This window comes from Epinephelus lanceolatus, chromosome 20 (genome assembly GCF_041903045.1).
Source record: "Epinephelus lanceolatus isolate andai-2023 chromosome 20, ASM4190304v1, whole genome shotgun sequence".
Taxonomy (NCBI): Eukaryota; Metazoa; Chordata; class Actinopteri; order Perciformes; family Serranidae; genus Epinephelus; species Epinephelus lanceolatus.
The window spans coordinates 13,951,748-13,975,718 of NC_135753.1; the positions used below are offsets into that span (position 1 = coordinate 13,951,748).

At 41.0% G+C, this 23,971-nt stretch overlaps 1 protein-coding gene across 9 annotated transcripts in view; it reads right to left on the bottom strand.

The window, feature by feature from the left end:
* The window catches only part of abi1a (abl-interactor 1a), a 69,299-nt gene that overhangs the window by 9,904 nt on the left and 35,424 nt on the right, over positions 1–23,971 (bottom strand). For 5 of the 9 annotated variants that reach the window (XM_033638693.2, XM_033638691.2, XM_033638695.2 and 2 more), the window contains exons 3-7: positions 17,342–17,518; positions 10,976–10,990; positions 8,763–8,866; positions 7,962–8,114; positions 174–274 (exon numbers count right to left, since the gene is read on the bottom strand). In XM_033638693.2, the coding sequence (XP_033494584.1) occupies positions 174–274; positions 7,962–8,114; positions 8,763–8,866; positions 10,976–10,990; positions 17,342–17,518 (550 nt within the window). The remainder of the gene's footprint in view (positions 1–173; positions 275–7,961; positions 8,115–8,762; positions 8,867–10,975; positions 10,991–17,341; positions 17,519–23,971) is intronic. The other 4 variants (XM_033638694.2, XM_033638692.2, XM_078162698.1 and 1 more) reach the window with 1 other exon arrangement.

Consider the following 23,971-nt stretch of genomic DNA (forward strand, 5'->3'; position numbering starts at 1 on the left):
TCAAAACTCTTAGCAGCGCTGTAAGGCAGGGTGGGGGAGGATTTATGGCAGGCTTTAAAAAAATGCCTGAAGTCCATTGAGTCCAATCCTGCCCTCATTTAATATTAGCAAGCTGAGTGGCTGGCTGGCTTGTGGTAACAGTCACTGCATGATGTGCAGCTAGCAAAGCTCACCTGGTCCAGAGTTGGGGATGGAGGGTGTAGGCACGGCGATGGGAATGCCAATACCGCTGCTGCCGCTGTTCTCCCTGCTGCTGCTGCCCCCGCTGCTTCCACTGAGGGAGGAGACAAACAGAAGAGAAAGAGGACATCGCTTTATTCAGGGCAACCTGCTCAGAGTGCACAGCAGGTAATGCTGCAGATATACCCACTCTGGTGCATCTGTGCTAATGTCCTATTTAAGATGATTTGCCTGTATAACTTCATATTGTCATCTATCTCTCTCACACTGATTGTTTCAGTCTTAGGACTGAGCTGCAGAGAGAGACACACCCAGGTGAGCGAGACATGAGTCACTTTACTGAGGAAGTTTGGTCAGTATCAGTCACGGAATAAAACTGGATGTAGTCCAGGATTTTTTTTTCATGCATACCACCTAAAAATATCTTCTTGTACATCCTCTGACTGCCCCGAAACAGTTTAACTAATCTATGGTAACTATATACACTCTGAATTTAATTTTAATACATTTTAGCTTTGATGTGGCAGATCACATCAGAATGGAGGTCACCCACAGGCTAAATTCAGTACAAGCACTTTGTTGTACATGATATGAGCCAAACAATCTATTCAAATGTTGTAGCATCAGTGAATTAACTAAGAACAACTGAGATATATTGGCATTACAGCTTTATGAGAGCAGTGTTCACAGATGGATTCGAGGTAAAATATAGCAAACTGTAGTCACAGACGATACAAATACAGCTAGTCTATAGCTTGATTAAGTGTTAATAAATGGTAAATGGACCTGCACTTGTATGGCACCTTTCTAGTCTTCCAACCCCTCAAAGCGCTTTTTACATTATGAGTCACATTCATCCATTCACACACACATGCATACACTGGTGGCCAAGGCTACCATGCAAAGCGGCACCTGCTACTCAGTTTTTGTTTTCTTTAACACACTCACACACCGATGAAACAGCCATCGGGAGCAATTTGGGGTTCAGCATCTTGCTCAAAAATACTTTGACATGCAGACTAAAGGAGCCAGGGATTGAGCTGCTGATCTTCTGATTGGTGGACGACCCGCTCTACCTCCTGAGCCACAGCCAATCAATCAAAAATGCACGTGAGTGTGTATTTCACGTTAATAGTCCTAAAACACGTAAATATGTGTGAATTTATCGTTTGTTTCATAGGTGATAAACCACATATGCATGTATATATATTTATCATTCCTTATTAAACATCAGACTGTTGTTTTAACATGTGATGTCGTACATGTTACATGTAATATTATGTAAAGATCAAATGTTAAGTGTGCCTATGTGTGCAATTTTCTTTCTGAAATTTATGCCACATGATAAATATGTTTCAATTGTGACAAATTCCCTTGTGCATAAATTTATTTATTTTTATCTAATTTTATTTTTCTTTAGTTATACATTACTGTGAATTAATATCCTTAGGCTTTGGTTTATTTATTTAACAAGAAGTAATATCAAGGTGTCAGTTTGTTTTGTTTTGTTTTTTAGTAAATTTTAATAAAAAACAAACAAACATGTTATTTGCATATAAATATCATAATATAGGAGATTTGGGTTATCATAATACTCTGTTCTAAAAAGCTGCACAAGAGTGACAGTTAAAGGGCATGATCAAGAAACAACAAATAACTTTAAATCTGGCTATTACATCCTTATAAGTAATAACTTACAAAAAACCCTAATTTTGTCAGTACTGCCCGTCCCCAGCCTGTGAGGATATGGGACATGGGGGTGTAATATTTATGTCAGCTCTGCAGTGGTCTGTATAAGCACCGTTTCACCCTGTGTGTGACCCTGGGGCTCGTAGATCATTGCCCCGGCTGACTAAATCCCCCCTCCTGCTTTCACTCTCACTCTCTCGCTGGCCTTGATCCTCATTTCTGCCCCAGCCCCTCGCACCCCACCTCTCCTTTTCCTGCCTCTTTCATCCCTACTTTCCAACTGATCCATCTCCCTACCTCTCACCCCAAACCATCCCTCGATCTCTTCCTCTCATCCCCTCATCGTCTGAAAAGTGACACCCCATGCCCCTCACCCCCGTCTCTTCTGATTCCTTCTACCCCTCTGAACCTGCCCCCCCCCCCCCCCCCCCCCCCCACATCTCTTTATCCTCTTTTGCCATCATCCCCCTCTCCCCTCTCCTCCTCTCTGATCCATGTCAGTCGAGCCCCGGGGCGCTCCAGGCACAAACAGCAGGGGTTACCCCTCTGAAGGATGTTGGTGGCGGTGGGAGCTAAGTGTCTTTGGGGATAAAGGCTAAACAATATCATGCCATCCCTCTTTTGAAGTCAACGGCGTTCTTCACTCCCCCATCTGCATGTTATGGATTTCTCCAGCCTAATCCCTCTATAACTTCAACAGTTTCTTCACTAACCCATTTATCTCTTCCCCAGCTTTTGCTTTCGTCTTTGTTTCAAAGCGCTCGCTGTGAAACAAAAAAAGCACTCCACTCCATCTCTCCACCTTCCTGCCTGCCTGGCTCATTCAGCCTCCACTCGACACAGCGAGCTGTTTATAAGTCAGCCGTCTGTAACACACAGCGAGGCTTTAAGGAAGTTCCAGCTCACTTGCTCACAGCTGACAAAAATCCCTGGAGCCAATAAAGAAAAAAGCCCCCATTCTCAGAGTAAGGAACAAAATGTTAAAACAATATGTAAGTTATGTGCTTAGGGCTTTGTGACATGATATGATTTGACATAAGTGGGGAAAATAGACTTACAAAGTAGCCCTGAGGATAATCTAAGATAAAAAAAAAAAATGTTATTGAGGCTTTAAATAACCCGAAGCACAAAGAACATGTGGGTTTCTGCAATCTAGCATAATCATCTAACGCAAGTTCAGCTCAGGGCTCCTCTGAAACACATTTTATATAAAGATCAATTACTCACGATGAGCTTGCAGATGTTCTATACTTATTTTCATGTTGAAATGTGCAAAGTGATCAGCACAGAAAATGCACCTAAAAGGCAGCTAAACAAGATGCTAATGTATATCCTGCTGGTGCAAAATGTGCAAACAATAAATACAGGCTAGTTCATGTGTTTAACTTTTGCATCTGCATATTTGAAAAGCCTCATTTAAGAATGCAAAGTCCAAAAACGTTAAAAATTTAAAAAACTTGTTTTAACATGTTTTTTAATATGATTAATTGATTTTCAGAGCATATAGTGTGTTTAAATGTGTGGTGTTACACAGGGTTGGAAGTTAACATTTTTGTCCACTTGCCACTTGCATATTTTACTGGCATTTGGCTGGTGCTAATTTCCAACCCTGGCGTTGTACAGCTATTTGGACTGAGTGGCTGATTTTGTCTGTTTTGGAAGCAGCTTCCCGAGTCCAGCATCAAATCTGTTTAAGTATCTTACATACTGATAACAAATTTTATTTAATGACCATTTTGGGGGCACTTAATGTCTTTATCAGAGAACCTGCAATAGGGAAATAGGAAAGGAAATAGGAAAGGAAAATATGGGAGACAGATGAGGACATGCAGCAGAGGTCCCCAGCTGGACACCAACCAGAGGACGTAGTCCGTGGTCAGTACCATAGTTAGAGAGACCCTAATTACATTTAATTTGGTTTAAAATTAAAGGGTGAGTTTGGTAGTTTTCAACCTGGAAACTATTTCTCATGTTTTTGTGTCAAGGTGACTAATGGGAACAACATTTTGAAATTGGTCCAGTATTGGAAGAGATCACTGCAGCTGGCTGCTGAAACAGACTGAGATGTATTCACTCGGGGCATGTGTGCACCGTCAATGTACATCCACTAAAAGTGCTTGTTTTTGTCACTAACAGGCTCAGATTGTTATTCTAAGTGTCTGACAACTTACAGTAAAAGGATTCCTACAGAGATAAGCCCCTTTAACACTGCCAGATTTTCCGCAAATGTTGGGCCGTTTTGCCGGCAAGCTGTGAGCATTTAGACACACAGAGCCGGATTGGCGAGTTGATCTGAGGTGCCCAATTTTCCGCCTCATAGGGTAGTCATATTGGCAGAACATTTTTGGTTTAAAAAGAACGAGGCGCCCTTCCGCAACGGGAGGAGCCGTTGAAGACTTGAAGACAGGAAACAGCTGATAGCAGGAATGAGCGAGCAGCTAGTAGCAAGAGGGAAACGTAAACCTGACAGACACTACAGTAAAGATGAGCATCTGAGGAGACAAGGAACTGCGCGCCCTCCTTGGCCTCGCAAACGAAGAGGCCATTAACCGTCATGGGGACGGTGAAGGACGGGCCAACTTATGAGAGAACCACCGAAGGACTGACCAGCCACGGCTTCCCTCGGAGCACACGCTGAGCTACACGTTTTGTTACTTGCTCACACCCCCACTGCCCTGAAAAAGGCGCATTCTGTATGAACAAAAGTAGGCAGGCAGCATTTTGCTGCACTCCCCGATTTTTTTTTTTTACTGCCAATGCTGAACGAAGACTGATTGGGCTTTCCTGCAAATTTGCACAATTCCTATTTAAAAAGAACTATACACTAAGAGTGAGAACCCTCTTTGTTTGACCAGAAACAGCAATTTTAGCATGTTAGAGCCAGTGTATTTTCACATCTAATTAGGTAAATTAAAAAGAGACAGAGTTGGTGGTTTGTTAAAACAGGGGAAAGACGAACCAAGACACTTTTTGTGATTGTTATTTTGTTTCTGCCGACACTGAATGAAGTGTGTTTTATGATGATTAAATTACTGTTTTTTTAAATGGAGGGGTTTAGTGCTAGCAATTTCAGGGCTGTTTCTGGTTAAACAAAAAGCATCTTACTCTTCAACAAGAAGGTCTTTCTCTGTATGGACCCTTTTAATAATATTGTGAGATGCTTAAAATAACAATCTGAGCCTGTCAGTGACTAAAACATGCACTTTTAGTGGATGTACATTGACGGTGCGTATATGGGTAGTTACATTGCAGCCTGTTTTATGGCTGCTCGCTGCAGTGCTCTCTCTTAATGTCGGACCAGTTTCAGATACTGTTGTCCCATTAGTCACTTACAAAAAACATGGGAAAATAGAGGCTGAAAAATACTGAACTTACCCTTGAACAAATAATGAAGGAGAGGAAGAGTAGATGGTAGCCGAGTGAGGTTTTTGGTTGTTGTGGAAAAACAGCTGCCACAATTCATTTTAAGTCAGTTGTTGTATGCTTCATCTAACCACCATCTTAAATGCAGTTAGATGCAAACAGTGACTGTGACAAACAGGCTTTCGTAGAACAATGATACCTGCATACGACAGTGTAATCCTTCCCACTGAAAATATGAAATAATAACAGCAGGAACACAGAGATGCCTGTATTGAATTTAGTCTTCAGTTGAGGAAGGCAGAGACTGATGAGCTGAATAAGCACAGCCGACTTCAATCCTGTGTAATCAAATAGTGATGCCACAGCAATATTAGCTGAAGCAGGGCGGGTACGGCCCGACGCTAAGGACAGCACCACTTTGTTAAAGGGACATCACGGTGGCTTTGAACCACACATCAGTAACTGTGATGCTGCTTTAAACATCGGAGGCCACTAATTACAAGAAATCCTGGAAGTTTGGGTTGAATTGATGAAGAAGATGAAGAACTTCTGTGTGATCGAGCAGCTCTGTGTAAACATACATGAGCAAGAAAGAGAAGTTGGGGCGAGGAAAAATAAAATAGTTGTGTAATATTTATGGGTGTCACAGTCAGCATAACAGGCTTTTTAGCTAATGAGGCGACTTCACTCACTCGTAACTCAAACTTGATGAAAGCGCCCCCCCGCTTCCTCTGTGCGCAGACTTCTGGGTAACAAACAAAGAGCCATGTTCAAGGGTTTCCACGCTGCAGGTGACTTAGGGTTTTTTTCTTCTGAAACAGCACTTTATATCAGAGGCTTTTACAGATATTAATATCAAAGTGATTCAGACCGCGGTAGGAAACCCTCCGAGCCTTGTCTGACAATGCTGGATTTAGTGAAGCGGAGAGGAGGAAGAGGTGTGAAAGTGCTCCAAACAGCTGAACTAAATGAAGAGATTACAACTATCAGACATGGAGGGGACCAGCGCTTTTTTGGAGAGATGCTTTTCCCACATTACTGAAACACTCAGTACACATTTAGTGCTCAATTTAGAGGTGTAGCTGGAACACTAATTCCACTCATACCTATCCAAAAATGGGGAAAAAAGCCTGAAGTATCGGTCTCACTCGCCTTTAAAAGCTGTGCAAAGTTGATTAATATTTCAGCTGCTGATTTTAGAGACTTTTATCCAAAAAGTTTGTTGCAAAGTTTGGATCTCTAACTTCATCATATCAGCAGGGGGCAGGGTGCTATCAGTTTGATGTTATGAGGCAAATACTGACTCCACATTATGTTCTGACTTCATCAGTTGATGCAACTTTGCTTGAGACCTTTTTAATTTGCTTTGAGCTATTTAGCCTTAAAGTTGCTTCGTAAAGCTGTTTATATTAGGGGTGCTCCAACTGATCGGCTGATATTTGTCCTACATAGTTTGATAGTTTGAATGGTGGTCTGGTCTCTACAGGCCGGTCAGAAGAGCTGATCAGATGACACAAAATGCGCGAGCCAATTCTTCTATGTGTCCCTAAAATGCAGATGAAATATTGGTTGTAATACTGGTTCGCATGTATGTGCACGTGTGTGAGAGAGTGTGTTGCAAGTGTCAGTTTTACGCACAGTGACGCTGATGTGAAACCAAAGCAGGACAAGAAATGATTTATCCTGTATTTTTCATCAGATAATGATGAGATAAAATCTTCTGTGAAACAGGTTTGACTAAAACGACAAAGCTATTAGTTTTGGCTCGACCACATTGACCGATATAATCTGATGACTAAAAAGTCAACGGTTTCACTTTCAACAGACTAAGACTAAAATAGTTACAGTTTTCTTTGACTGAGATAAGATTTAAATGCCACTACTTTTAGTCAACTAAAACTCAAAATAAGACATGATAAAGTTGACTAAATATGATACAAAATAAGAATATTTGACACAGGACTGAGAATGAATTAAAAAAATAGCTGATAAAATTGTTATTGGCTGATACTGGTTCCTGCAATCAGTGATCCACTCCAAAAATCCAGATTGGAGCACCCATAATGATATGCAACATTTTGCACACACATTAAGTTCTTATTGGTGTTTTGTGATTCTGCCACTACCTTGGTTGGATACTGTAGAGTAATTGTTAATTTTCTAAAGTGTAATTTTACTACCACTTCTTCTGTGTACTCTGTGCCTGCAGCACAAATTGCACTTCTGTTTTGGGAAACATTTTCTGTTGCTCTTCTTTAATGTTTTCTTTACTTTATTGACTTTTAAAGAAAAAAAAAAAAAAAAAAAAAGATTTAGCTTAAAAAATGAACCTAGCTTGACTTTAAGTAACATGTCAGTGTGTGTGTGTTGATCTGTTACTGCAGCTAAGCTCATCTTTACAGAGTATGTGTGTATCCACATTTTTCTGCAAACTGCAAAGATTGTCCCACTGTGTCTGTTACACAACATTTTTTCATTATCGATTAATGTATTGATTATTTTCTGATCAATCAATTTATCGTTAAGTGTTTAAAATGTTTTATAATAGCAGTAAATTACATTACACTAGCACAAAGCCCATGATGGCACCTTCTTCTTGTTTGTCTCAAGTGACACTCCAAAAATATTCAATTTACAATGTAACAATACAACAACCTTACAATAACCTGTAGAGCTGCACTGGTTTGTGTGTGTGTGACAGACTGTATGACTCCTCTTTTCTCATGTACCTGTGTGTGCGTTGCCTCTGGTTAAGCGATGCCGTGCGTCCGGGGCTGTGCTGCTGGCCATGCTGGCTTCCTAGTCGGGCGGGGCTGGTCATATAGTCGTTGGGCACCGTGGGTGGCTTCACCGGCTCCAGGGTCTTGTAGGATGTGTTGCGTCTGAGGCAAATAAATAATAAATCAAAGACAGGAATGATCATAATTCAGTGCAAATCCCACTATTAAAACTTGCAAGGGCCGTGTTCACTAGAGCGTAGTAAATCCTATCAGTTTACCCAGCTGGATGCTATGTGCTACAGGCTGCATGTGAGTACATCACAGTTTACTCTTGGAATTAATATGTGATTAGTGTCGCTGACTGCTGTTGCTGCGCATCAGACGACGACGGGTGTCATCGAGGTGTGAGGGCTGTCTTACACTAACAGGTAAAAGTTTTCTTTTTTGCCTGGATCCCTTTAACTCTGGCTTCGCTTACATCACTTTTGTCATTTCAAATGTGTAAATGAGCCAAAACCACACTCACGAACACACTTGAGTTAAAAAATAATGTCCCAGGGCATCCTGATAGCTCAGTGGGTAATGTTTGTTCACTGTGCTATTTCATGTTACTCTTCACCAAACATTTATTCATTAAAAAAAAACAACCCACAAATGCCAAAAAATCATCTTAAAAGATAAATAAATGTCACATGTATTGTAACTGCATGTTCTTGTATCGCCCACACAAGAGCTCTGTTTTTGTCATTCAGCATTTGATAATTAAAGGATTAGTTTTCCTTTCATGGTGACTGAAATGGAAATCTTTACCCGAGTGTGCCGCGCCCTGACATGGGAGGGCTCGGCGGCTTCTGGGTCGGCGGATTGGTCCTTGATAGTGTTCCTCCTCTGATTGACTGGTTGTTTCCATGTTGCTGTGGTTAGAAGAAAAAAACAACACATATTTAACAAACAAATGACTTCAGACTGTGTGGCTCAGTACTACTTGAGTGAAAAAAATCAAATGCTATAGGCTGCCCAGATAACATCTCTTCAACAACACAGATTTGTATTTCAGTTGGTAATATTTGAGGAGTTATGTAATGCCACCCCAGCTTGTGTTTAACTCAGTCATAGGGTGAATTGCAGGTTAAGAACCTCTGGTTTGTTTCAACAAGGCTTCTTGCAAAACACTTGTTAGGACACACACAGTCTTAACAAGCAGGTAAAAATCCGATAACTAAAACCTTGAATTTAGCAAAATCTGGATTTACAGTATTGCAAGATCCACTTAACTGTTTAGTCTTTACCAAACACTTAAAGGTACAGTTCAACCCAGAATCAGAAAACCATTTCCTCTCTTAGTTGTAGTGCTATTTATTAAACTAGATTGTTTTGGTGTGAGTTGCCTTCTCTCCAATATGAAGGAACTAGATGGCACTCAGCTTGCGGTGCTCAAAGCGCCAAAAAAATACTCTTGAAAACTCAACATCAGTGTCTCTTTTCAGAAATCATGCCTCGGTTACTGATGAGAATCCACAGACCTTGTTGTGAGCAGTTTCATGTAGGGACTATTTTCTTTCTACCAACACGCCAGGCATATCATCGCGCAGAAAAAAGTATGCATCTTATGGCTGGGTACTGTTTAAAAAGTAACCATACCAGTACCCTAAGTACTTCATTCAATACCCATAATGTGAATGGAGTGGCGTGTAGTACAGCAATTCTTTAGAAGATTTTGGTAGTATCTTGGAATCTTTGAACTGCCAATTCAGTCAAATACACCACACTACGCTTCACCACACCTCACCTTATGGGGTGTAGCTACTGCTGTGGGAGTGTGAGCTCTGTGCCTGGGACAATTGTGAGAGTCTGTCCAGCTGCAAGCACAGTGACAGGGTTAGCTGTTAGCATCACACAGCTAACGTTACCTAATTGTTATAATGGGTTTAATGACAGCGTTGCGCCATTTACGAGTTCATGTTGTTGTTGGGACCTTTAAATAGCTCAGTGTCAGATGTTAGCTGCTGCTGCTGTGTTAGCTGGTGCTAACCAGGCAGATGTTGAACTGACCATTCACTTTCACCAAGTGAAAAGTGGCTCTGGAGACGGCAGCAACAGAAAGTTTGCTGATCTGGCAGTAAGTTGGAACGATCCGAGATGGGACCCCTGGCACAAAAAGGATCTAATGCAATTGATTGGAGAAGTTTCAATACTGTTTGTTACTGGGTTATTTTGGGCAATATCTTAAAAGACTTTAGTACCAATATCCAGCTCTAGTGCATCTACTGCTAGCTTACCTAGCACCACTGAGCTAGCTAATGTTACAGCTCAGCCGAGGAGGACGCCATTACTGTTTACACCTCATGCTCTCACAAGCACGAGCCTCTCGTCCATGAGAAGATGCACACATCTTTCTGCACGGTGATATGGTTGGTAGTTTTAGTTTGGTACAAACAAAATAGTTCCTTCATGAGAGTGCCCACAACAAGGGCTGAGGATTATCTTTAGTAACTGTGGCGTGATTTCTGGAAAGAGACATTACTGCTGAGTTTTTCAAACATATGTTTTTGGCACTTTGAGTACCACAATCCGAGTGCCATTGAGTTCCATTATATCGGAGAGATCTGTACAGCTGATATCTCCAACATTCGGCAACTCACACCAAAACAATCTAGATTGATGAACAGCACTACAAGTAAGAGGTAAAATATGTATTTCCAATTTGAGGTGAACTGTCCTTTTAAGGAAAAAGAGTGTTTGCTTTCTCTGGGTAGTCTATAAGGATTTTAAATAAACTATAGAACATGTATGGGCAACCGACTACACAACATATAAAGTGAATGACAACATACAAGGAGGGTGTTACGGAGCGTCAGGCTGTGTTCTGGAATAGGAGGACTACAGTACAAGTCTGTTAATGGGAATAACATGGGAAATGACCACAATAATCACATGTATAGGGATTTGCTGTGAAAGGGAGCTGGACGTATCTATCAATAATACATTACAGTAGAATGGGTCATGTGATAAACCAGGCTTACCTTGGCTTTTAGCCACTTATGAAGGCGAAGGAGATAAAAGACAGAAGAGAGAGACAGAAAGAGGGCATGTCAAAATGGCCATGTCCAAACAGATCAGTAGAAGTCAAAGTACAAGCGAGCAGGAGAAAAATGATTCCTTGTTGTATTTACACTGAGTAAACATTTAGTAAGACCCGGGCAGGTCAGTGGTTATAAGTCATACCAGCAGAGGAAAACATTGTGGCTCCTGACTGCTGCTCCCTTTACTCAGACCTACAGTGCCACACCCTGTGCCACAGTCAGACTGGAAGGAAATCACAGGGATCTGATGGCACAGCTATTGTGCAAGTGAAACAAGTTTTATCCCAATAGGGTATCTTTGTGCATCAAAAGGCTGTCTTACAGATATGGATTTTAAGACTGCTGAGCATATATGTGTTTCGTTGACTCCATTTTTTTTTGTTCAAATCCAGGTTTGGACTCAAAACTGAGATTATCACATTACTGGCAGTGATAAAAACCACCTTTGTACTTGTATGGGCTGCTGTCAAAGAGAATATAGAGCCAACAGAGCAGTGGGGTTTGACAACTGCAGAGTCAAGTGGCTCATCTATAATGCAGCTTCCCCAGTGGCCTTTACAGAAAGCACTGTAGCATCACAAGACCACAAGAGAAAGAAGATGAAACAAAAAAGCAGATTCATGGCTTGGGTCAGCATGAAGCGATCTCTGCCTCTTTAAAAACAGAAAACACCTTCAGCTGTGAATGGTTAATTTCACATTCAAATTTCACTCTCCCCAGGTTATCAGAGCCAGACGAGATTCAATTTACAATCTAGGTCATGCTGGGAATGCAAAGGCCTACTACCGCCTTCCCTTATCTTCCCAGCTAATGCTGTATCTGTGTTTTGCTGCACAAACCAGACTGTCTGCGTGGAAATGCTTTAGCAACGTCTAAGTTGAATTGTGGGACAGACAGGTTCAGATTAAGGTCATTATCAAGTCCAAAAAGGCTTAGCATGTCGAGCTGGGGGTGAAATCTAGAGCAGTGCAGTCTGTCGGAGTTTGGTGAGTCTATCTGGTCAACGTTCAGTATAAAGGACTCAAACACTTCCTGAGATTCAGAGTAAATCCCAAAAAATATTTAGTCCAAACAAGACGACAGTGGCTAATGTGTGACTATTTCATGTTCGAAAGTGTCAAAAAAACCCAAATCAAAAATTTCAAACTGGGAAAGTTTGACCGACATGGTGCTATTAGCGCCTTAAAAATGTGACAGACAGGATCATTAATTAACTACAATACTTCAGATTTTCATGAACTCAAACCCTGTTTTGATACCATTTTTCAGCAATAGCAATTAAATGTATATAGAGTGTATTTTCTGTACTTTATTCTAATATATTACTGTTTATTGTTAGTGGCGGGGTCCGCCATGTCCACACAGGATTGACACTGGCTTCATACGCACAAGGGGTTCACTGTAAACGATCCATGCATGTTATCCAACAATACTATATTTTATTTTGTCCCTAAAATAAGCTCAATTTCTTACTGTTTACTCTCTTCACACCGTAACAGAGCTGTCTTAAATTACTGCTGACACAAACTGAAAACTTTCCTACTGCTTCTGCTGTTTCACATTTAAAGTGTTCAATTAGCAAACACGGGGTGGCTTGTGTTGTGATGCTGTCACTGCAAACCCAGTGTATTTGTCACCCACAGTTAGATCTTAAATGCATCCACAAAACAAGACAACACTCTTATTGGGCATTTTTGACAGCAGAGTAGTTGTAAATACTGCATAATGGAACAAGATAGATGAGCCACAGTGAGCTGTTAGATGGAGAGATGCAGGCAACAGGCTGCACACCCCCAATTCCTCAGCAAGGTAACAGACTACTGATACCATGTGGAATTTGTGCAATTATTTTTGACTGCCTTCTTTATCACAGCATGAGTTTGTTTGGCTGCACTGTAAACAGATACACCACTTGCTCTTCTTGTGTATTTCTAAGCTGTTTGCTGTAGCATTTAACTCTTAGAGCCTGGCAACCACCACACTATCCACAGTTACCTTGGTTGTTCCATCTTCCACTATTTCTGCTACAGGGGAAAGTAACTGTAAAAAACTTACATTGATACTCTTCAGCCCTTTATACACAGAGATCATGCTATATGGCCGCTACAAAGTGTCTTCTTCGTGCCACCTTTGTTTATACAGGACCAAACAACTGCGGAAACATGCCACTAAGCTCTGCCTCCCACTTCTAGTTTCATGCCATGTACAATCTCCAAGCGCTGGGTCGCCCACATAACACATCGTCAAAATGTCACACCCATTCGGTCCTACCGGCTCTCCTTTTTGCACATTTGTTGATTTGGCGCTATTACTACCTCCACTGCCGGCTTAAAGGCAAGGCACCTCAGTCTCCTCCATTCTGTGATTGTGCTTTTTAGGTGACATTTCTACCTTGAACAGGGAGTTTTTAAGGGGTTTTTGAGTACAGGGGAAAACAGAGAATTGAATGTGGGACCCTATGTGTTCCTATGAGAGTTGCTCAGTGGCGCATGAAGCCAAAATGATTCAACTGCTGTGTATAAAATTACCCAGATGATTCAGGGAATATCTGCATTACTTCCACACTGTACGGCCCATAGAGCAAGCGCGTTAGAGACTTACGGTGGCCGAGTAGCTAACTTTGGCCAGTTGACTTCCGGTTAAAGTGCTCCGCTAACTTGAATGGGGATAAAAAGATTCAAATCCACCAAATCCTGATAGTGAAACGAGTGATTTTGTGGGGTTGGGATGCTCAAAAAACATGTATCCACTGAGTCACAGATGTTTCTTTCGCCATGTTAGTCTATGGGAAAAAGTCTTTTGGGGCCTCAGGGCATTTTGTGCAGTACCACTGTTTGTCTGCTACGAAAATTGGCTTCAAACGTCAGCACATCTGGGGACCTGGATTGTACGTGGTGGCAGAAAGAATAACAAGGTGAAAATGAGGCTTATAGGGACCCTCTCTGAACGCTGATGTGTCAACATTCTATGGGCAAATACATTGTGCAATCAAAGACTATTTCCACTTTAAGACAATGGTGACTTGCTGACCTCTGTGCATGCAGGCTGTCATTACTTTTTCGACATAAATAGGAAAAAAAAAAAAATCAAAATTCCCCCTAACCCAAACTCTCCCTTTAAACTAATCTTACAAATTCATAACTGACACAACACAAAATATCAACGACATGCAATCTAACTTCAAACACCTGACATCATCCCGACTGATTAGATTAAACATCAGCTGACTGGAACAATAAAAATCTAAAGCTAAAAAAGCATTACATCACTATCAGTGACGCCTTCAGAAGCAGGAACATCCTGATCTGTCAGCTGTGAGTTTTCATTTATTATTGACATGATGTTCAGATTATCCGCCCGACGAATTTCACCTTGTCTATTCTCTCAGTTCCTCTTTTTTCTTTATTGCTTCTGATCTGAGAGCAGCTTCTATTCAATAATGTAGGTGAGCGCTACATGATGTCTCTTCTCGCCATTACAACTCATGCTTTGTGTGTTTAACTGTACAAACACAGTGTGAGGCCATAAAACTCATTCAACATTTAGGCCAGTGCAAACGCTCAGCTACACATAACGAGTTTCACAGCTAACTGAAGGCAATAGACATGATTTAAACTCCCATTAAAGTATTGATTCTGGTCAGTAAGTAAACTATGGTGATAGATATTCTATACAAGCCGGGCCTCTGACAGCAGCCATCACAGGATACTATATAATATGAAGTATTGATGCTGAATATTGATTGGCTCTTTGGGCCGTGACATGCATAGACGAAAGGAGGTGAGTGATGTAGGACGGCTGCAGGAGCGTGTGTGTGGGTGTGTTTTCCCCATCACATTCACTCACTAACGGCAGCATTCATAAAGACATCTAAAGGAGAAAATCCGCTGAGATTAGGCCCAGAGTAATGTGTAATGTTCTTAAAATAGATGCATCAAACACTCTCAAGGCAGCCATGAAACATGCTGGTTTCGGTAATTTGACACTATTGTGCAATGATGTAGTGGTATTCTAATTTTGAGCAACTCTTCTGTTTAGTCTAACAGTTGAGTCAGAGCTGTGGATGATTCATTCGAACCTCATGGTGATTTTGCATTCTTTTTGCCCTTAACACAAATCAAATGAATTTGTAATTCAAAAAGTATGAATATCATGATATCATTGATTCCCTACCTTGGAGACAGCAGCTGATTAAACACTTCAAAGTACATTTAGTAGCTGTTCTGAAGCTTTTAAACACATCACATGATCTTCATCAGCACACAGAGCTCCCCTGCTGTCATGAAACTGTACATTGGTATTAAACCCCTGTATCATATAGGCTACATACAATTTAACGGCACTGAGCAAACTGGGGGGAGAAACAGCTACAGTATCAAGAGAGACTGGTTAATTCTTGTTGTGTACTGCACTGCTGGGTAACAATAAAGAGTGAAGAAGGGTTCTATAGATTTCTATCTGCAAAGAGCAAACAAGCTTAAAGACAGCTCTAAACTCAGCATTTGAACAGGGGAGGCTAAACTTACAGCCTCATAGCTGGCTAGCTTCATATATACTTTCATATTAAGCATAGCAGCACAGACATTAAATAGGTGTCATTTTCTTATTTCATTCTTGGAAAGAGACTGAATTAGCAAATTTCAAAAAATGTAAAACTGTTGCTTTAATACAAAATAGTTACTGTATGTAAAAAAGAAAAAGGTCTTCTTACAATTTAAGTACATAATACAGTGTTCCTGGGGTGACGTTTCTCTGTAGGGCGATGCGGAAGTTAGCGCCACCCTGGTTCCCTTGTCAAAAAGCCAATAATGATTTTTTCGATGGGATTTTGGATTATCGCAGAAAATAAACTCTGTGGCAAACAAATGTTTATGATACTTACTTTGTTCAGCAAGATAATCTTTACAAATGAACACCACTTTTAAGAGTTTTGAAGCCCAAACACAATTGCCAGAAGTAAAAAGCTAAAGTCAGGCTATAAATTAACTACACCACCATTACATGACTTTATGTCGTCACCGCAACAAGGTTGTAAAGCTGTGTTTGGAGTGATGACGTTCTGAAGTCTCATTTAGCCACTTTTTAGCAACTGCCTTTTTTAAGACACAAAAAAGCTTCACAATTCATGAGTGTAGTATTTAATGTTGTATAACAAAACGTTAAAGTCTCTTAAGATTTTGTTAACCACAGGCCGTACCTCAGGCATCTAACCAAAGAGCCATTCCAAAAAACCCATTGATTTCAAGATAAGGGAACCCGAAGTGCAAAAATGCTAACTCATTTTAGGCTTTTAGGGCTCGTTGCTGGAGCCACAACACTCTGTAAAAACCTGGCCCCTATCGTGAGAAACACACCCAAATAAAATCTTTCACTACCCATTAGCCAGCACATGCTTCCATCATGACGGAAGGGTCCAATGTAATTCTCTACACAGTAAATTGAGAGTGACACAATGGCTTTTATCCTGCCTTATCAATGCCTGTAACGCTACGGGACGGTAATGGCGGGCCTCTAATCCAATCTGTCTGAAAGCTGCAATTGATTGGCTGATTGATGTGACAGAGGACGTTCGGGGGGAGGGTGAAGATCACGAAAAATGCCTCTGGCCATCAGGAAATGATGTCATTACCGCCACGGTCAGGACGACCCAGTGACCCCTAAAGTGAGCCCTAATGGCAGAGAGGGAGTGAAAATGTCACTCTTGGATCATCAGTTTATCACATCAAAATCAGCTTCTCTCCTGCCTTTCAGATTGTACTGACATGAAAATAAACTACTAATCCAATTGTAATAACGTCATTCCTCGGCAAAGGTTTAGAGAAAATGGAGAACGAGATTACGAGGGCGGTCCAGGTCCTAAGTGCCTTTAAAAACATCTCACAAATTTGTCCTCTACTTGCCATATTCACAACACTCTAAGAATAGAGCTATTTTCTGAAAGCTGTATGATGTAATCACTTTTTTAGTTCATCTCCACCCCCAACCCGTTCCCACCAACCCACACTGAAACATATTCCTGTAGGGTCAGAAGGGGTTGCTTTCTGAAGATGAAAGAGAAAGCACAAGAGATAGAGTGTGAGCGGGAAAACAAGTCAAAGTGGGAGAGAGGAGAGGAGTGAGATAGGAATACCTCTGGCAAGAAATAGAGGAGGGGGAAGGGAAGATAGAAAAAAATTAGATAAAGTGGAAGAAGAAAGTGGAAGAACAGAAGCAGAGGAACTGAGTGTAGAGAAATCTGATTAGGGAGCAGATCCAAAGTGGAGAAAAATACCAAAAACGTATAGAATATCAGGAAATTCTACTTACCTTGACGCCATGGCCAACGTCGTCCAGTACAGTGTAGTCAATGGGCTTCCTGATGTACCTGACAGGCCGCTCCATGTTAGCTGGCGCTATAATCTTATGGGTCCTCGACGTGTTCTTGTTGGTGGTGAGAATCCCAATTTCCCGCCTGGCCACCTTCTCTTTATGTATGTCCACAGTCTGTAAATGACAGTGAGGACAGGAGATGTAATCGATACCACGGTGGAGACACACAGACGTACAGCACAACAGGGACCTCTGGGACTCAATGAACTCGTCATACAGCATCTTAAGAAGGTTTAATTAAATCATGAGGCTGTGCTTTTCATCACTGGAGTCGTAATCTTTTTACAGCGGCCAGTGCACACTAATAAAATCGATTGTGGTGGAGATGAAGGCCTGAACAGAATAATGACAGAGGCATGTGCATCTCAACATTTCTGACTTCAGGAATTAATTAATGTGAATGAGTTTACTGGCCATAAATCTGGATGTAAATCAGCAAAATATTAGGGATCAAAATACATAAAAACATAAAAATAGACAGACTGATTAGTTAGAGCTGAAAGTGATGTGATGAAATGTGACTGAAGTGATGCAACTGACAGAACACCGCTTTCATATTTCAGAGAAATGAAATTAAGTCTATTGTGTATTTAACTCATATCCTCACAGATTTCTATTAACAAAAAGATTCTTTCATCTTCCTTTTGCAAAACGCTTGGGCCAAATTGTGATGCATTATTTATACTCCTCAAGAGTGTTTTTCTACTGAAATTGCACCGATGTTCCATTAATTACCCCAGTCCCCTTTATAAAAACTAATTACTTTAAAGATGCATTAGGAAACCCTGCACACTGCTGGCACCAAATGACAAAAATAACTTGTCAAAAGACTGAACTCGGAAACCATGCTACCCTTTTTCTGATACACTGCACAGTGCATGTTTGCAGCCAAGGTTTGATCATAAAGAATGCTTCGTTAGGGCTTTGAATGAGGCAGCAGAAGTAAGGTTACTCTGGATCTGGATTTATATCAGCCTGACCAATTTATCGGGTTAACTCCCTTTCCCCCCTTTCACACATGCACTGAAACCCTGAACTTATCTAGACATTTCCCGGAGGAGCTGTATGAGAGACCGCAAATGTCCGGATCAGCTGGAAGGGACTTTAACCTCCTGAAACCCATGCTTTTGTTTGGTATGCATTTTCAATTTCTCCCAGCTTAACTGGGATTCTTAGGACCTGGCACAATAAACTAAGCAGCGTCTTTAAAAAGTAAGTCATTTTTGAGAAAAAAGGGATGGATTTATTTTTAATAGCCACAGGTGTGTCACAGAGTATTAAAAAAAGTTTATTTCAGTGCCTGAATATTGTTGTGTAAAAACAAAATTACAAACATTGCGACATTTGCTCATTGTTTTGTAACTCTATGGGACTGTTCAAAACTGTTACTTTCCATTCCTGAACAAAGGTTTGCAAAAAAAAAATGCAAATTATGCAACATATCTAAAAACCTTGTGATTTGTTAATTTTGTAACTCTGTATGTATTTTTGTTGCTTCATACTCCAGTCTAGGAAAGTCCTTCTGTCTATAAGGACAGTCTGCCAAACCTAATTGGCCTGATAAAGTCCCCATGTCCTCAAACGAATATTTCCTAATTAACAGCATTTTAGTTTCTTACTATTGGTAAGACATGATTAAACATAAATTAACAAGTGATGATCATAACATTTGATCAGGTTTTGTATCTTGTCCACTTTTGTGTTGGGATCAGCTGCAGACTGACTTGGCAGAGATTGCCGCCATCTTGCTTTCAAATGGATGACTGTGTTGTGATTTTGCTACCACTAGATGGCACATAAAAGTGTCTACGAATGAGGCAAATAGGTCTAAGTTAAGCAGAGCAAGGTATAAGATGCAGTAAACCCAAAATGTGATGTTTTCATAGAAGGACGCACTTCACCCTGCTAGCTCCCCAGTACAAAGTCTGTGTAATGTCCGATTGAGCCAATGTGTGACCAGGGCAGGTCAGTGGCCAGACAATTCACAGCAAGTGAGTGGGTGAGTTGATGACGTTCCTATCATGTGACTGGCGCGAAACTGGAAGTTTACAAACATCCCAGGGTAAAGAAGAAGGGTCATTTACACTAAGATGCCAACAAAAGTGTCTAACTAGAGAGACAAGGAGATTTGGGAACTCTTGTCAAAAAAGCCTGTCACCAAAATTGTCAAATTCAAGGACCTGGAAGAGAATTGGCTATTTATGATGTACTTATGAACCAGCTATGTTAACAAATATTACAGAGTCCTGCCTCTTGCATGCTCTACCCAGGTGCTACCCTACGCCTAAACCAAATAGAGTATGTCCAGTTGGTGAGCACTCATCTGACATGGACAATGTCCAGTTGTCCTACATGGACAAAAAGGCGACTTTGTCCAACATCCGGAGAATCAGATCCTGAGATTCATATGAGAAATGGCTTTATTTTCATTATGGATTTACAATTGCTAATGGTTTAATTGTTTGGCCTATAAATGTCAGGAATTTGTGAAACACTTCCATTATAACTTCCCAAAGGCCAAGATGACATCTTCTAATCACTTGTTTTGTCTGACTGACAATTCCAGATCAGAGATATTCAATTCACTCTTATAAAACTGAGAAAAAGCTGCTCAAAATATTTCATATCTTTACATAATCAATGAATACTTGATCATCAAAGTAGTTGACCACTAATCCTCTGCCAGTCCAATTCCATCAATGAGGCATATCTACTATTGCTGTAAACACCACTGTCCACCAACAGTCTTCTACACATCTAAATACCATCACACACCACTGCCTTTCCATTCCCTACTCTGCCTCCACACTCTCACTGTGCCGAGAGGAGTCCAGGAGCAGCTGCCATTCCTCTGAGAGATGAAAGGCTGCAATGTCTGCTGAGGGCAGACCAGTAAAATGATGGTCTCTCACAAGGGGGAAGGAGGCAGCGACCAGCGCCAACAGAGGATTCCTTTCATGCCAAAGGGATCTGGAGCTGGACTGAGCTCTGTCTCTGTCCCACTCTATGGACGACTTCAGCCTTCAAGTATCGCTCATCCAACACTGGTGGAACTTATGTGCAGTCCAGCACAGCGCAGCTATCTCTGGACAATATCATGTCTAGTTTTAAACTCTGACATTAATGAGATATAGGCCTGAGAACTGACAAGCTCTCATGCAAAGTGACGCAAAGCAGACTTAACTTCTATCAGGACATGCAGGGGTAAAAGGAAGTGGATTGTTCAAAATGACAGAAAAAGGAGCAATCAATATTTCATAACAGGCAAAGTTGCTCATACATAATTGCTCCCACTGAGACTTCCCGTACAAAGGGGAAACATCCGTTCTGTTCCAATGCCCTGTTGTGTCAGTTTAAATTAAGAGGGATGACAGAGCGTGGACTACAGTCATCTTTTTCTACCTGAGCTGGGCTGCAAGAACACGAGAGGCTCCTATTATAAAATACAGAAGTGCAGTGACAAAGTCTTCCCAATGAGGCGAACAAACCGATGTACTAATATTCCATTTTAGCAGCACTTCAAACTCTAGTGTGTAAGGCCTCCTCTGTGATTGGATCGGAGCTAATAAATTTGACTCCACAGCTCAGAGATAATGCCCAAATTTCAAGCTGTCATAAATCATGATCGTCTGGATATAACTAGGCCAAAATCTAATCAGACCTTTTGGTTTCCATTTGCAGGGGAGTGATTGGGGTTCAGCGATGGACCCAGACAGAAGGAGGAGTGAGGAATCGCTCAGTCATTCTAGGTCAGGTTTTACTTCCTAGAGAGAGCTTTAAAGGGAAAATTCAGCATTTTTCAACCTGGACCCTATTCCCCGATATTTTTGCGTCGAAGTGACTAATGGGAAAAGCAATTTTTTGAAACTGGTCCGGTATTGAGCAAGAGCGCTGCAGCTGGCAGCCATGATACAGGCTGCAATGTAACCAGTTGGAGCATTTGTGCCCCACTAATTTGCGTCCACTGAGAGTGCTTGTTGTTGCCACCGACAGGCTTGCACTGTTACTGCAACATCGTGGAAAGGATCCCAACTAAGATGGACCTTTTTGTTAAAGATAAAAGGTAAGGTAAAAGTAAGGTGAGATCATTTTTGTTTAACCAAAAACAGCCCCAAAATTACAATTGCAAAACCCACCAGACACAAAAATTCCTATTTATTTAAAGGGAGTCTGGATGGTTTGGCTATAGCGACAGTAAGGTCAACTACTTAAACTTTATGGTTTAACAAAAAAGATGATGATTTTTGACCAAAGGATCTATCTCTGTAGGGATTAGTGTTGTCAAAACAAAAAAACAATTTATCAATACATATCAATGTGAAATATTTAAAACGGTTTCAATACTCATTTCCCACAGAATAGAAAGGTTAGTACCAGCTGCACTTTTTTGCCCTCTATTTTTACTACAGTCATTGTGCTGTTCCCTGCTACTAACCAAGAAAAGATAAGTCCTTATTGTCATGTTTTAGCCTCATTATATTTATATTTTAATGGAAATTTTAACCTGTATGCCCTCAATGCCAATTTTCCCAGTGGTATTGAAAATGGTATTGAATATCAATATTTTTCTAGGTATTATATTGAAGTTAGAAATTCCAGTATTGTGACAGCACTGGCAGGGACTTTTTCCATAATGTTTTCAGACACTTGTGATAACAATGAGCCTGTCGGTGGCAAAAACAAGCGCTTAAAGGGGTGGGTTCAAGTTGTTACATTGCAGCCTGTTTTGCAGCTGCTGGCTACAGCACTCTCCCTCAATACTGGACCAACGTCAAAAATTTCAGTTCCTTTAGTCACTCACACAAAATTTCACCTCACTATGACCCTAACACACCAATGTCTTCTCTCCTGCACAACCTTGGAAAGTCATGGGCCATTGTTATCATAAGATATTATGTGGAAGAGGTTCTTGTCAAAACTATAAAAAGAGGAAAAGTCCCCACCAAAAAAAATCTGCTCCTAAACAAGAGAACTGTTGTTGAAATATTGCAGCTAAATTGGGAGTGCATCTGGTCTTGGCTGAGCACACTCCCCTTATCAGAGAGCAGCGTGTGGACAAACATCATTGCAGCTGGCAAAGGGGGGAAGTGAGAAGGCGACGTAGGGTGAGTTAATCTCCTTCCTGTATGCAGAGAAAACTGCTCTGCTGTAACTGTGAAGGCCGATGATACAAGTGCTCTCAGAAGGGCAAATTGAAAACCGCAGCGAGTGGTTGCATCCTGTCAAGGGTGCTTTGCTAATCCACTGACCGTTGCCCAAAGAATGCTAAACGGATCCGACAAAAATGCATAGGTCTGAATGCAAAAGCACTCTGACTCCTTTTGATCGACCCAGGGTGAAGGTCCAATACCTACTTAATAATAGCCTGTCTCTTCCCTCGGCTGCTTCCTCTAACTTTTCAACTGGCACTAGAGGTGTTTACTTGATCCCAATGGTCCATGTGTTCACTAGAAAGACACTGAACTCAAGTAAATGTTGCCAAACTGAAAGGTGGATGATTCACATATGTTTTCAACCACTGTCACCCATATGTTTGAGGCCTGTGGGTGTTTTTCTCAGAACACTGAGCAGTTTTGGCTCTGCTGTTTGGCTTCTCCATCAGCGACAGGCTTTTCAGATTTAAAGGGCCTCCTTTTCTTGCTGCTTTGTCATGTTTTCACTTCTCTTTTTACTCGTTGCCAAGTCTTTCTTCCACTCAATTATTCTTCTGCGTCCTTTTAAGTTTCGTCTTTTCTCTGTCCCTCTAATTCCATCCAATTCTCCACACACCCGCAGAGGAGTCACCCACCTATATGACTAGTGTGAGGATCTAGGTCATACAATGGAGCTGCTGCCAACACCATCATCATCACCCGCATGTTAAAGCCAGACAGAAAAAAAACAGCCAAAATCACTTTGGACTTCTCAGTTTGGGATAAGAGTGAGTCAGCACAGCGGTTGCCACGATGAAAGATTCTTGTTGTGTTGTTAGTAGCAACACATGCCTAAATATTTGTGATTTATTTTCTTTTTCATCCAGATTGTTGCCATTTTGGTTACACTTGGAAAGCTTACAGCTCTAAAATGGGACACGGGGTCAGCTATTGTAAATGTTTGAACTTCAACACCCAGGAATCTGATGATGTCATATCATGTCACTTGACAAAACACTGACATGTTTGCCGACCTGGGCAGTCTGGGATTACTTTCTGGATACTGAACAGATGATGGCAAAAATATCTAGTGTTGTATAATACAGATAATTCCTCTGCTTAACATACCGAATTCATGACTTGGTTTGTTAATGTTTGCCTGTCAATTTGCCTTAAGGAGTGCAAGATGAATGATGTTGTCCATTCAGTCTGACTGGAAGATGCATTTCAGTAATGAGAATCTAGAGAAGGCCATACTGAATAAAAAAAAAAACTTTGGCACAGGAACTTCAGGATTAATAAATAAGACTTTTACAACCCAGGGGACCTACTTATTACTTTGATATCAAATTTATGCAATACCATTTACCTGTTCTAACTTCTTTTGTAGTCATTTCTTAGGTTTGCAAAAGGGTTATCACTTTATTTATGTCAC